The following is a 14,284-nucleotide window of genomic DNA, read 5'->3' on the forward strand; positions in this document are numbered from 1 at the left end:
CTCCCCGCTGAGCAGAAAGCCCGATGCAGGACTCGATCCCAGGACCCTGAGATCATGACCTGAGCCGAAGGCAGCGGCTTAACCCACTGAGCCACCCAGGCGCCCCAGAACTTGACTTTTGATCAGTGATGCTTTCAAAGAAATATCTTGATCAAAATGTGAAAATTAATAAAAGGAAATCTTGTTCAGAGGGGGAACTCTCATGCCCCAGCATTGTTTGACAATTTCAGGTTCCATGAAAGTCATATGTGATTAGTGCCAGTTAGGTTTGAACATCAGACATTTTACTCATTAGTCAGAGATCTAGTTTGATACACAGGTTTTAGAGGGGATGTTATAGTCCTGCAGCTTTAATTGATCATGTTATCGTGTGATATGAGAACCCAAACTTCCAGATTAATATTTAAAGACTATGTAAATATCAACCTCAAATATTAAGGTAAGCATAATGTGGACCCCTGACTTGGTATATAGATGTACAACTATTCCCTCCCCATTGGCAGAACATGAGCTTGGCACTAACCCATTGACATTACCATCTGTACAAACATACACACACACACACAGGGGGGGAGGGGGGGAGAGAAAGAGAGCTACACACACTATGTACTGAATGCATGTAGACATTTACAAGATGCCCCTTTGAATTCAGCCAGTGACTGTGGGATACAGCAAAGCCAACCATTCCAGCTGATAATTGATTTTTACCCTAATGGTAGCAGTTTAGACAGAGAGAAATGGGCAAATATAGGATAAATCATCTTTTTGAGGTCAAGTCTGCAGGGCACTAGGTCTGTCTCACTTCACACATCTATTGAAACTATGAAAGAGTACCTAAGGAAGGAAGAAAAAAAATAAACAGCCACTTACCAAGTGCATTTGCTGGAAAATAGTGTTTCAATATTATGAAGGTTTAAATTAGAATTTAGGATGATTCTATGCTATTTAATCCCTTAGCACTCTCCCCCATCCCTAAAGTCTTTCATAACCATACTAATTTTTCAGGACATCAAAAGCCAACGCAGCACAAGTTGCTTTTGGTATAAATACTGAGAAGTGTCTCCTATTACTTGAAAGAATACAAAGGATTTAGACTTCCACATGTAAAATGATCATGGCCTCTTTTCTAGGCTTTTGGGGTATGACTTTCATAAGTCAGTTGACCCATCAGAGTAATTAAATTAAAGAGAACAGTTTTTAGAATAGAATATACTATCTGCTGAGTTTTGGTTAAGATCTATCCTGTGCATTTGAGTAACTAGAATAAAGTGTTATGTTGCAGATTTCACATATTTTTTACCCTCCATGTCCTCTCCAGTTCTGCTTCTAGTTTGTGGAAGCAAATGTCTCCAGTACACTGACGCTCTGTGTTGCGTCAGTTTCTGATCACGTTACACTTATAACTCTGCAACATCCTTATATCCATTTTCTATGTCAAGACAAACCTCATGTCATGGTCTTCTGTTAAAGAAAGCCAACTCAAGCCTGCTTTTCGCTAGTATTTCATATCCCTCTTTGCCATTTTACCTGCACTGTGCCCTTTCATGTGGAAACTGTCCCTCATGTGAATTCATATGGCTTTCACTCACCTTTTCTTCTAAAGCCAATAGGTTCTCTGATGCATGTGTGGGTATGGGTTTGGGTGAAATAGTACTTACTTAAAATGTATACAATGTGTTGTGAAATATATTGACATTTTATTAATTTTATTCCAGGTGAACACATTTAACTGAATTGCAAGTTACATCACTATAGAAGTTAGATAGAAAATTCCACCACATAGGACTTCTGAGGTTTGGTACAATAGTTTGTCTTGATGGCCTCATGTATACAGTCACTGTAATCAGTATTACACTTGCCACACTTACAGCTTACAGCTACGGGGTAAGAGAAATAGGGAGTGACATGGCGTGGGCATCCTGGTATTTCTACAGTCTTGTACATGAAGTCTCTATATGTACAAACATCCTGGGACAGAGCATATTTGGGAAGAAAGAGTTTGCCATTGATATCCTGAGGAAAGAACAGAACAGAAAAGGGAGCATAATGTTAATTCACTTATATTCCTTTGACACAAATAATACTGAGGGAGGATTCCTTAGTCCCATTCCCCAGTACCAATTCAACATATTCACACTGAATCCTTTATCACACACACACACACACACACACACACACACACACACACCCCTTCCTTTTATCCTTGATCATGAGAACAATATAAGGTTTAAATAAATTCTGGGAGTAAAATCTGTACCAATTGTGTTAAGTAGATCCATATAATATTGTAACCTGGGGGCTCTACCTCTAAGGAGCCAATAACCATTAGATTTAGGAAATAAGGTTGTTATTTATCTCATTTCCTTTCTGGATAGAAATGGACTGAGTCTAGGTTTACCTAATTTACAGCCAAAAGAAGTGAGATGAACTACATACCCGTGTCATACAATATCCAGCACAGATGGTAGTGTTGATGGTTAGGCAATAAGCACACTCTTTCTTTTCGACATGCATCGTATACTCAGTTGGAAAACAAAAAGACATTACTTGCCCACACGCAAGGCCAAAAAGCATGGACATCAGGTAGATAGCAGTCATGCTAAATCAAAGAAAAAATTAAAGAATCTATTATATATATCCTTTAGGACATATAGAAGGGACTTTTTTTCATTTTATTTTATTTTATTTTTTCAGTGTTCCAGCAATTCATTGTTTATGCAGCACACCCAGTGCTCCATGCAATATGTGCCCTCCTTAATACCCACCACTGAGCGAAAATGTGTGTGTGTGTGTGTGTGTGTGTAAATATTTGTAGCTATTGAATGCCTACTTCGTTCTATGCCCTATGTTGGGTGCTTTTGCATAGTTAATACTCTTAGTAACCTTTCTTTATGAATTTAGATGTGACTATGAGCCGCATACCTCATAACGTAGGAACTCACATAGTAAAAGTCCTACTTGCAAGTGCCACTTAGCAACACTGGGCAGTGAAAAGGAAAGCCTGAAACATCACAAAAGAACAGTGGCAGAGACACATAATGTCAACTAAGTGTAAAACAATTCACTCCGTGGAAAAAATCCAAATACCTGCCTCTAATTATAAGAAGTCTGCTAAAAGTGAGACCTGAGTAGGGTCTTTCTCAGAATTGTAATTTTCTAAAAACTTTAGTTACTTAACTTAAAAGGCCAACAAACTGATTATAATCAGAAAGCCTAAAGAAACCTAGAAAAAGTATAATCCAACTTCATTACCATCTCAGCACAAATCATCTTGCATATAATTTTATCCAATGTCTACAAAGGAAGACAAGACAAAGCTGCAGAACACTCAGAATAGGTCAACTAAAATCGCCACTGGTGATTTAGATAAAGGGCTAACCCAGAAATCTAGAAACTCCCCTTTTTACAACCCTGAGAATATTCTTTGATGGTTGAAAGAAGTGGAGTTGGACAAATAAAAATTATTTTACTAAGAAAATGTATGGAATGTATTATCTTAAAAAAAAACTATAGAAGCAAAAAATACAGGTTGACACAGAGAAATACTATGAAGGACATACCCACTGTGGGTTAGCCAGGAAAAGTAGAGTAAGTTTTGGCTGCATGGATGACAACAGAGGGTCCATTGTGCGTCAGACAGAGGAGAATATGTATCTCAATAGAACCTGTGTAATGAATAGTTTGTTCAATATCAATTGATTATTATAATGAGCTGGGTAATATTATTATGACTAATGGTAGATAAATTAGATAAATATATCCTGAGCATTTGAACCAGGCAAAGAGAAATATAAAATGGATAAGCTATGGTCCTTTACATCAAGGGCTGACAATCTAAGCAGAGGAGGTAAGTATGAGCACTAATAAGAAAAATACTGTTCTAAGTGCTCTGAAAGAATAAAATTATGACTCTGAGACACAAAATTATCAAAAATTTCTCTGTATAAACAAGAAAGTGAAGTAATACAGTAAAATATTTTCCTGGTTAACTCCTTTAGATAAAATGTTGCATATTGAAGTATTCTTCAAAATTTTTTGTATTTCAATTAAAGAGAAAAATATAAGAATCCCTTTGCTCATGGAAACTGGCTTTTTCAAGTGCTTCACAAATGTGAGGTCCCTCTATGGACAGAATTGATTTCATTATTTTAGAGCCATAGACCTAGAGGATCCTCTAAAAATGACAGAAAATACTCAGCCATCATGATCATATGGTTCTTGCCTCTCTAGCCAGCCAACTACTGGGTTTTTGCATAAAAATAATTAATTCACATATTTTAGCTCTGTAATTCTACATAAAATAGATGTGTGGTGATCTAGTGTAGAGTCCTCGAGTTAAGGAATAGAATTCTATTTCAAGATCTCTCATGAAGCTATTAGAAATTGGCTAAAATAACTGAGGGTTGCCGGGGGGAGGGGGTTTGGGAGAAGGGGGTGGGATTATGGACATTGGGGAGGGTATGTGATTTGGTGAGTGCTGTGAAGTGTGTAAACCTGGTGATTCACAGACCTGTACCCCTGGGGATAAAAATATAAAAAATAAAAAATTAAAAAAAAAAAAAGAAATTGGCTAAAATAATTTAATCTGTCTGGGCCTTATTTTCTCATCTGGAAAACACAGAGGGACAAGTAAACCCAACCCTATTTTTCTTATTATGTTAGTCACCATAGAGTAGTGCATAATTAGTTTTGATGCAGTGTTCAATCCTTCATTATTTGCGTATAACACCCAGTGATCATTACATGTGCCCTCCTTAATATCCATCACTGGGCTTGCCCCCCTTCCTTCTGAAACCCTCAGATTGTTTCCTGGAGTCCATAGTCTCTCGTGGTTCATCTCCCCCTCTGATTCCCCTCCCTTCAGGTTTCTCTTCCTATTTTTAATTATAGGATAAAACACCATTTTAGAATTTTTACCCATTGTTATCATATTCATTATGGATACTACATTTTTTCAAAGTTCCTCTTTGTAAATGTAAAACCCTAAACTTACAAAAGGAAAAACTAGAAGTGCTGAATTACTAACAATATTGGCTGTATAATTTTGTGGATACAAAGAAAGTAAGAATTATTCTTTCCCCTTTGTTGCAAATAATAAAACTTTACCTACATAATCTTTCTGAGCCCCAATTTCCTCATCTATAAAAGGAGGGTTTAGAACCAGAAGATGATTGAGAGGGTCTTTTCAGACAAACAGATTGTGATTCTCTGTGATAAATTAGTATTGGGTCCCTATTCTGTAAGAGTCAGTCGTCTGTCTTACTTGTGGAGCATAAGGAATAATATGGAGGGCATTAGGAGAAGGAAAGGAAATGTCAGTTGGGAGAAATTGGAGGGGGAGACAAAGCATGACAGTCTGTGGACTCTGAGAAACAAATTGAGGGTTTTGGAAGGAAGGGAGAGAGGGATGGGGGAGACTGGTGGTGGGTGTTAAGGAGGGCATGTATTGCATGGAGCACTGGGTGTGGTGCATAAACAATGAATCTTCGAACACTGAAAAAATAAAATAAAATTTTTAAAAAAAGACTCAATGATCTAGAATTCTGCTTCTAGATTTCATTATAATTATGTGTAGAGCAACTTAATATCTTTTGCCTTCATTTTTGCATATGCTCCTTCCTAAAATCATAAAAAGAATAAAACAATATATGTGAAGTTCTTGGAATGGTATGGAAGAAAGCCTAGTAATGATATAACACTATATAAATCAGTATTAGTTAATAATTCCCTATATTATCTGCCATAATTTCCCCTTTATTGTCACCTGGACTCTAATCTCTGCAATTTAATTGTCTCTTTTAAAATCATGAGAAATGATTTATTTAGAACCTAAATACAGAAGACCCTAATATGATACGATTTCAGGCCCTGAATAATGAGATTCCTTTTTCAGTGGCATGACCATCTGTCTACACTTTCAACATTTTTCTTTATTATATCTTCTTTCCTTTGCCATTTACCCTACCTTACCCTCCTTTCCTCCTTTTTTTTGCTCTTACTACCTTCATTCTTAATAAACACATTGCTCTCTCTTCTTCTAATTTTCTTTGCCAATCTTTTCTCACCAAATTCCTTACTATGCTATGAAAAGAATCAATTGTCCACCCTATGAGCAATCCAGGAGCTTCTAAACTAAAACAATATATCTTTCTGGAAACCAAAATGTACTATAAGGCAGGGAACATACATTAGACACTACCCAAAGTGAATTTACTATAAGTTCTCACAGAAGTATATAATCATCAAAGATAGCCATTAGTAATTGACAGATTTTAATATACAGACAATTTAATTGATGAAAATGTTGAAATCAAAATATGAATAGAAAGAGAAGGCCAGGTACATCAATTAGCCTTCATTAGGGAATTGACCAGTTATTCCTCTTATTTTAAGTCAATGAAATTTTTCTTTTCTTTATATAGCTCACCTACCTTTACTCACCACTGAACAACTTTGGAGAAATAATTGGAGTTCTTAGATTCTATAGAAGCAAATTACCACTTATCATTTGCCATTTTTGAATATCAACTAAAATGGTGAAAATGAAAAAAAATAATTAGAATAAGAACATTTCATTTCACAAAGCCTTCTCAGTGTAGACACCTACCTTACTTTGCACTGGGGAGCTGATCGTATAATGACCCAGACTAAAAGCTCTTGGTTCATTTTATACCCTTCAGGATAAATCCTCTCTGATCTCCTTGTTTATATAATTGAGTTTGAATTACTGCTTTCTTATCTGAAAAAACATCAATTGAAAATTCATACTGAACCCCAAATAAAATGTGTTTAAACAAACAATTTCACAACATACTCCTCTGGAAACTCTGACATTATTACAGCATGAATTTTCCTCTCTCCTATTTCAAAATAAAATTACCCTTTTAAATGTATCCTTTATAAATATTAGCAAAGGATATACACAGAAGGAGAAAAAAAAACTCAACATCATCTAGTAAGTCTTGGGAATAAAGAACTTATTTCGGGCTTGAATGTCCCAAATTTTGCCTAAATGCTCATTTACAGATATATAAAATTATTGCTTACCTATAAAACAAGGGCAATTTTCAATGGAAACCCGGGCAAATAGCATATATGTTGCTAAATAAAACAAAAAAGAAATCATTAATATTTTGTTGTTCTCAAAACATTTTATTTTATTGTTTTATCTTTGGATTTGAAAAAATAATAAATAAAATTTTCATGTGTGAAAGAAGAGTCATTTAAGTAAATGACCAAATCTGACAAGATGTCAAACTGATCTGAAATCAAATCCTGGCTCTGCCATCTACTCTGACATTAGCATATTTGAACTTTATTTCAGTTTTGTCACCTATTTAAAGGCAGTATCAGCATCTATGTAAAACACTTAACACAGCATCTGCATATAATAAGTGCTTAATAAGTGATAGCTAATTTAATAATTCAACACTTATTTGTTTAGTAACTATTTAGTCAGAAAGCCTAGTATGTAACAGACCGTCATTATATATGTTTAATACATAAATGGCTGAGGGAGTACATGAATAAATAATTACTGAATTTTTTAAAACCACATATACTTTTCTCCATTTCCATGGCTATAACTCAGTTTTACTTCTTTCAATCCATTTTCCTCTCTGTGCAATGTAATATGACAAAAGTTCAATGAGAATTTTCCACTGCCCTCAGAAAAAAAGTCCAAACTCCTTAGTATCATTTACAAATCCCTTAGAATCTGTCTTACCTCTCTGATTTTATCTGTTACCCCTCCCCCTATCTTCACCACCCTTCCTCCACTTTTTAAGTTCTTCAGCCAAACAAGATGGAATTCCTCAAATTTGTCACTTTCTTTCTTGCCTCCAAGCCCTTTCATATGTCATTCTCTCTGTCTAGAACATCTGCCTGATGCCCCACTCCATGCCTCATCTCACCTAATTCCTACTCATCCTTCATTAGTTAACTGAGAAAGCAGACCTTCTGGAAAGTCCTCTCTTGATTCCCCAAGGCCTTCCTCATGGTTAGTGGTTTTAAAAGAATTAGAGAAAATAATAGAACCTCTGCCACATGGAAGATACTCAATAAATCACAAGTACTATTCTTGATTATTGACAACCCCATTGATTTTCATTTATCCTAGTCTTTATCAAAAGTTAATGAAAAAAATGAAAGATGGTTAGATGAGTCTCCCTGGAGGTGACATGGAGAATTCAAGGTAGAATCTGGTATATGTACCAGGAATACTCATTCCAAAGGTCTCCAAATCTCAGAAATATAAGTTACCTTGCAGCAAGAGAAAAACTCTGAAAATAGGAAAAGTGGAAATAAAGATACCAAACTTAACCTGCTTCATGTGATTCCAAGCATGTTAAGACAGGAGTATACAGGGAAAAAATGAGGGTTGCTGGAGGGGAGGGAGGTGGAAGGGATGGGGTGGCTGGGTGATGGGACACCTGGGAGAGTATGTGCTATGGTGAGTGCTGTGAATTGTGTAAGACTGATGAATCACAGACCTGTATCCCTGAAACAAATTATCCATTATATGTTCATTTTAAAAAAGAGTACAATAACTGGGAACATTAGATGTTTTTTTTTTCTAGTAGAAGTAGTACCTCTGTTGTACCAATTATTGATTCAGAAACTCAGTTACTAGCACATTTACATACATACCCCTGAGAAATATATACACCTATATCAGAACTGATATAAACTTGGCCTATTACTTTAAAAACTATTAAAATATATCATATATTTAGGTAATTATTTTCTTTTCAAAGGGAATATCATGTATAGGATCTCATACTCTTAAAACAATCCAGGCAGACTGAACTTTCACTTCTGGCCCAGATTTACTATCTCATCTAAGATAACTGAAAGCAGGACAAAATATATGAAACAATGCTGTACATACAGTGGACATTAGGCAGCAGCAACAACAAAAGTGATTCCAGAGAGACAGGAAACAAACAAGAGAACTACAGCTTACTGCCTAAAGAAAGTTTCTGGCAGGTGGTACAGGGAGATGTACTATTTATGGCTGAGGACAGAACTATCCCTAAATTGAGGAGATGGACTTGGGAATCCATGGAATCCAAGGTCTTAAGAGTCACAGAGAGGAATATTGGAGAGGAGAAAACTGCACACAGAATTCTGGAGATCTGCAGAGGATCTCTTCAGTATTCAGCTGAAAATGAAAAACTCATGCATGTAAGAAAATCAGATGAGGCTAGGAAAAGAAATATCTAAAAGGATTAAAGAGAACAGTCCTGGGATTCACACAGGGATAGGCACAGTGCTTGTATCTACCAGCAACAGTGAAAAATCTCCTAATTCGTGGGAAATCAGGTAGTAACATCAGAAGGGTTTTGCATCAATTAGGGGAAAATTAGCCCTCAACTAAGTGCTGCCTAAAAAAGCTTAAAAACAAGAACTAAAAGGATCAACTGTTTGCAAGTAATATAACCATCAGTGAACAAAGCTGAAGAATATTTATAGGAATGCAACAATATTTGGAACCAAAGAAAGTATAATCTCCAATATGTGGCATTTATTTAAAAAGTTAGTAGTCAGGCAAAGTAGCAAGAAAACACAATTCATAATGAAAAGGAAATTAATTAATTGAAATTGACCCAGCAATAGTATAGATAACAGAATTAGATCAAAAGAAACAAAACAAACAAACAAACAAACAAAAATCAAAACATGACCCTACTAAAGGAATACAAAATTTTCCAGTAACTAATCCCAAAGAAATAGAAATTTGGGAGTTACCTGAAAAACAATCCAAAATAATTATTTTAAGGAGACTCAGGAAGATTCAAGGGAATGTAGGCAATTCAATGAACTCATGAAAAAACAAGAAGCTTAACAAAGACACAGAAATAATAGAAAATAACCAAACAAGGGTTCTGGAATTGAAGAATCTGTAAATCATATTGAACTCTAGTATGTAAGTTAGAAGGGAACTGCTGAAAAAAATTTCGTTAATGGATACACAATATATAAATTGGGACACCAAAACATAAAATGAGGGAAGTAAGTAAATATGCAGAACTTTTTATGCAAATGAAGTAAAGTTGTCAGCTTAAAAAGACAATTACAAATATTGGATATTTTATATAAGTGTCACGGTAATCACAAAAACCAGTAATAGATATACAAATAATAAAAAGAAAAGAACTAAAGCATACCACTATAAAAAATCACCAATTCACAAAAAAAGATGACAAGAGAAGGAAAGGGGGACAGAAAAAGAACTAAATGAGAAAGCAATTAACAAAGTGGAGATAGTAAGGGCTTATCTATCAATAATCACTGTAAATCTAAATGGTTTAAATTTTCCAATTAAAAGACACAGAGTAGCTGAATGGAAAATAAAAAAGAAGAAAAAGACCAATGATAGGCTGCCTATAAGAGATTCACTTAAGCTTTAAGGACATTCATAGGCTAAAAATGAAGGGATGGAAAAAGACAGTCCATGCAAATGAAAACCAAAAGAGAGCAGGAGTAGCTATACTTATGTCAGAAAAAGTAAACTTTAAGTCAAAACTATAACAAGAAACAAAGAAGGCCATTATGTGATGATAAAGGGGTCAATCAAAAGTATATAACAATTGTAAATATATATGCATCCAGCATCAGAGTACCTAAATACATTAAACAATAAAAAACAGATCTGAAGGCAAAAATAAACAGTAATACTTGAAGGCATCAAAATCCTTGAGGAGAACACAGGCAGCAACTTCTTCAGCCTTAGGCACAGCAACTTCTTCCTAGAAACATCGCCATAGGCAAGGGAAGCAAGGGCAAAAATGAACTATTGGGATTTCCTCAAGATCAAAAGCTTTTGCACAGCAAAGGAAACAGTCAACAAAACCAGAAAACAACTGACAGAATGGGAGAAGATATTTGCAAATGACATACCAGATAAAGGACTAGTATCCAAAGTCTATAACGAACTTATCAAACTCAATACCCAAAGAACAAGTAATCCAATCAAGAAATGGGCAGAAGACATGAACAGACATTTCTGCAAAGAAGACAGACAAATGGCCAACAGACACATGAAAAAGTGCTCCACGTCACTAGACATCAGGGAAATACAAATCAAAACCACAATGAGATACCACTTCACACCAGTTAGAATGGTTAAAATTAACAAGTCAGGAAACAACAGATGCTAGTGAAGATGCAGAGAAAGGGAAACCCTCCTACACTGTTGGTGGGAACGCAAGCTGGTGCAGCCATTCTGGAAAACAGTATGGAGGTTCCTCAAAAAGTTGAAAATGGAGCTACTCTAAGACCCAGCAATTGCACTACTGAGTATTTACCGCAAAGACACAAATGTAGTGATCTGAAAGGGCATGTGCACCCCAATATTTATAGCAGCAATGTCCACAATAGTCGAACTATGAAAAAAGCCTAGATGTCCATCAGCAGATGAATGGATAAAGATGTGGTGTATATGTATATATATACATATACATATATACACACACATATATACATACAATGGGATATTATGCAGCCATCAAAAAATGAAATCTTGCCATTTGCAACAACATGGATGGAACCAGAGGGTATTATGCTAAGCAAAATAAGTCAGTCAGAGAAAGATTATCATATGATCTCACTCAATGAGGAATTTGAGAAACAAGACAGAGGATCATAGGGAAAGCGAGGGAAAAATGAAACAAGGCAAAGAGATTCTTAATCTCAGGAAACAAACTGAGTGTTGCTGAAGTAAGGGTGGGGTGGGAGGGGTGCAGTGGCAGGGTGATGGACATAGGGAAGAGTATGTGCTATGGTGAGTGCTGTGAATTGTGTATAACTGAGGAATCACAGACCTGTATCCCTGAAACAAAGAATATATGTTAATAAACAAAACAAAATGAAACAAATAGCAATACAGTGACAATAGGAAACTTAAATACCCCACTTTCAAAAATGGATAGATCATCCAGACAGAAAATCAATACAGAAATAATGGACTTGAACTATAAGCTGGACAAAACAGACCTAACAGACATATATATGTACACAACATTTCGTTCAACAGCAGGAGAATACACATTCTTCTCAACCACGTGCAGAACATTCTCCAAGATATAACATATTTTATGTCACAAAACAAGTGTTAACTAATTTAAGAAGACTGAGATCATAACAAACATCTTTTCTGCCCACTAGAAATCAATAATAGGAGAAAAACTGGAAAATTCACAAACAAGTGGAAATGAAACCATACACTCCTGAACTGCCAATTGGTCAAATGAGTGAAAAAAATCTTTAAACAAATGAAAATAAAAACACATCATATCAAAACTTACTGGATACGGAACACAATCCAGAATGGTCAACATGGTGATCACTGTAAGATGCCTCGGTAGAGTCTTGATACATCATCAAAAGCATAGTCTTTCCAAGATGGCTTATCAGATACCTCTTTATCCTTGTTCTGTATACGTTCAGGGGCCCAGCAGACATTTTGCTGCTGCTACAAAGCCTGCAAAGAAAACAAAAAAAATGTGTGAAAGACAAAGTATCAAGTGAGAAAAAAGATGAGATTGAAAGAATAAAGTCATACTCCTTTATGGAAGGTGAACCTGAAGATGATGTCTACTTAAAGCACTTATATCCAAGGCAGATATATGAGGTGGAGAAAGCTATTCAGTTACTTAAGAAATTTAAAATTCCAGACTTTACTAATCCAAAGCAAGGGAATTTATCTTGATTTGACACTGGATATGGCACTGGAAAAGAAGAAAAAAGTGGAGCCATTTGCTAGTGTTCTTTGTTTGCCATACCCATTCGTTTCAGAAATCAATAAAGTTCTGTATTTACAGGGAATGCATCAGAGATTAAAATAGCAGAAGAACATGTAACTACATTTTCAGGAAGAATTAATCTGATTCAGAAGATTTTGGATGATGAAATTCAATCAGACTTTTATGTAGCTGTTCCAGAAATAATGCTGAAGCTTAATCCATTAAAGGAAAAGCTGAAAAAAAGATTTCCAAAACTAACTCGAAATTCCATTGGCTGTGACATCCCCAAAATGCTTGAAATATTTAAAACAGGACATGAAATTAAGGTAGATGAAGAAAGGGAGAACTTCCTCGAGACCAAAATAGCAACCCTGGATATGCCAAGTGACTAGATAGCTGCAAATCTGCAAGCAGTAAACAGTGAAGTTTGTAAGCATAGACCAATTTGGGACCTTTCATGGTACAAGCTTTCCTTTGTAGTTTAACAAGTGAAAGTTTGTTACTAAAGATCAAGCCAATGTTGCCTAAAGAAATAGAAACCAAAGAAAGTAACAGAGAAGGTGCCAAAAATATTACATTATGAAATTATTTTCAGTGGATTAAGAAGCAACAGGGAAAATGATAAAACTATATCATTTCTACAAAAAAAATGTCTTCTGGATACAGGAAAAGTAGGTCTAAGAGGAAAGTTATAGTGATAAATGCCTACATTAATGAAAAGATATTAAATACACAACTTACAACTATACCTCAAGGAACTAAAAAAAGAAGAACAAAGCCCAAAGCTAGAAGGAAGAAAATAATAACTTTTAGAGCAGAAATAAATGAAATAGAGACTAGAAAAAAAAATAAAAAGAAAAACCAATTGAAATCAATGAAACTGGGGCACCTGGTGCCTCAGTTGTTAAGCCTTTAGCTCAGGTCATGATCTCAAGGTCCTGGAATTCACCCCCTAGTCAGGCTCCCTGCTCAGCGGGAAGCCTGCTTCTCCCTCTCCCAATCCCCCTGCTTGTGTTCCCTCTTTGACTGTGTCTCTGTCAAATAAATAAATTATATCTTAAAAAAAAAAAAGAAATCAATGAAACTTGAGAGTTGAGTTTTTGAAAACATAAACAAAATTGACAAACCCTTAACTAGGCTCACCAAGAAAAAAAGAGAGATGACACAAACAGTAATTACAAAAACAAACAAACAAAACAGTAATTACAAATGAAAGGGGAGACATTATAACTGACAACGGAAATGCAAAAGACCACAAACCAACAAATCAGATAACCTGGAAGAAATGGATAAATTACTGGAAGCATACAAGTTACAGTATACAGTATACAGCATACAGTAATAGAAAATCTGAACAGACCAATAACAAATAAGGAAATGGAATCAGTAATTGAAAATCTCCCAATGATAAAAGCCCAGATGGCTTCACTGGTGAATTCTACCAAATATGTAAAGAAGAATTAATATCAATCCTTCTTAAATTCTCCTCAAAACCAGCACTACCCTGACACCAATCTAGACAAGGACACCATAAGACA

The 14,284-nt window shown here is 35.4% G+C and overlaps 1 protein-coding gene and 1 pseudogene across 4 annotated transcripts; one reads left to right on the forward strand and one right to left on the reverse strand.

Moving 5' to 3' along the window:
* Positions 1 to 1,685: 1,685 nt before the first annotated feature.
* TSHB (thyroid stimulating hormone subunit beta) lies at positions 1,686 to 12,470 on the reverse strand. 4 transcript variants are annotated; one of them, XM_045081873.1, is made up of 5 exons: positions 12,309 to 12,470; positions 7,048 to 7,101; positions 6,442 to 6,528; positions 2,437 to 2,599; positions 1,686 to 2,013 (listed from the first exon to the last, which is right to left on the reverse strand). In XM_045081873.1, exons 4-5 carry the CDS (start codon positions 2,596 to 2,598, stop codon positions 1,759 to 1,761), a joined length of 417 nt encoding a protein of 138 aa, XP_044937808.1. In that variant the 5' UTR covers position 2,599; positions 6,442 to 6,528; positions 7,048 to 7,101; positions 12,309 to 12,470; the 3' UTR covers positions 1,686 to 1,758. The 4 variants fall into 4 exon arrangements, with proteins under 4 accessions (XP_044937808.1, XP_044937805.1, XP_044937806.1 ...); XM_045081870.1 differs by lacking the exon at positions 6,442 to 6,528 and adding an exon at positions 6,608 to 6,739 and having other exon boundaries at positions 12,309 to 12,469; XM_045081871.1 differs by having other exon boundaries at positions 6,432 to 6,528; positions 12,309 to 12,467.
* On the forward strand, positions 12,331 to 13,329 carry LOC101670705 (annotated as a pseudogene).
* The last annotated feature ends 955 nt before the right edge of the window (positions 13,330 to 14,284 follow it).

This window comes from Mustela putorius, unplaced genomic scaffold, assembly GCF_011764305.1.
Source record: "Mustela putorius furo isolate JIRA1106 unplaced genomic scaffold, ASM1176430v1.1 tig00000585_pilon_pilon_pilon, whole genome shotgun sequence".
Classification (NCBI taxonomy): Eukaryota; Metazoa; Chordata; class Mammalia; order Carnivora; family Mustelidae; genus Mustela; species Mustela putorius.

Excerpts from the sequence above, each read along its gene's own strand:
- TSHB (XM_045081870.1), bottom strand. The coding sequence starts at position 6,666 with ATGAACCAAGAGCTTTTAGTCTGGGTCATTATACGATCAGCTCCCCAG. Across the intron at positions 2,600-6,607 it reads GCTCCCCAGTGCAAAGTAAG|CATGACTGCTATCTACCTGA; the intron begins GTAGGTGTCTAC and ends TCTTTGATTTAG. Across the intron at positions 2,014-2,436 it reads CTGGATATTGTATGACACGG|GATATCAATGGCAAACTCTT; the intron begins GTATGTAGTTCA and ends TTCTTTCCTCAG.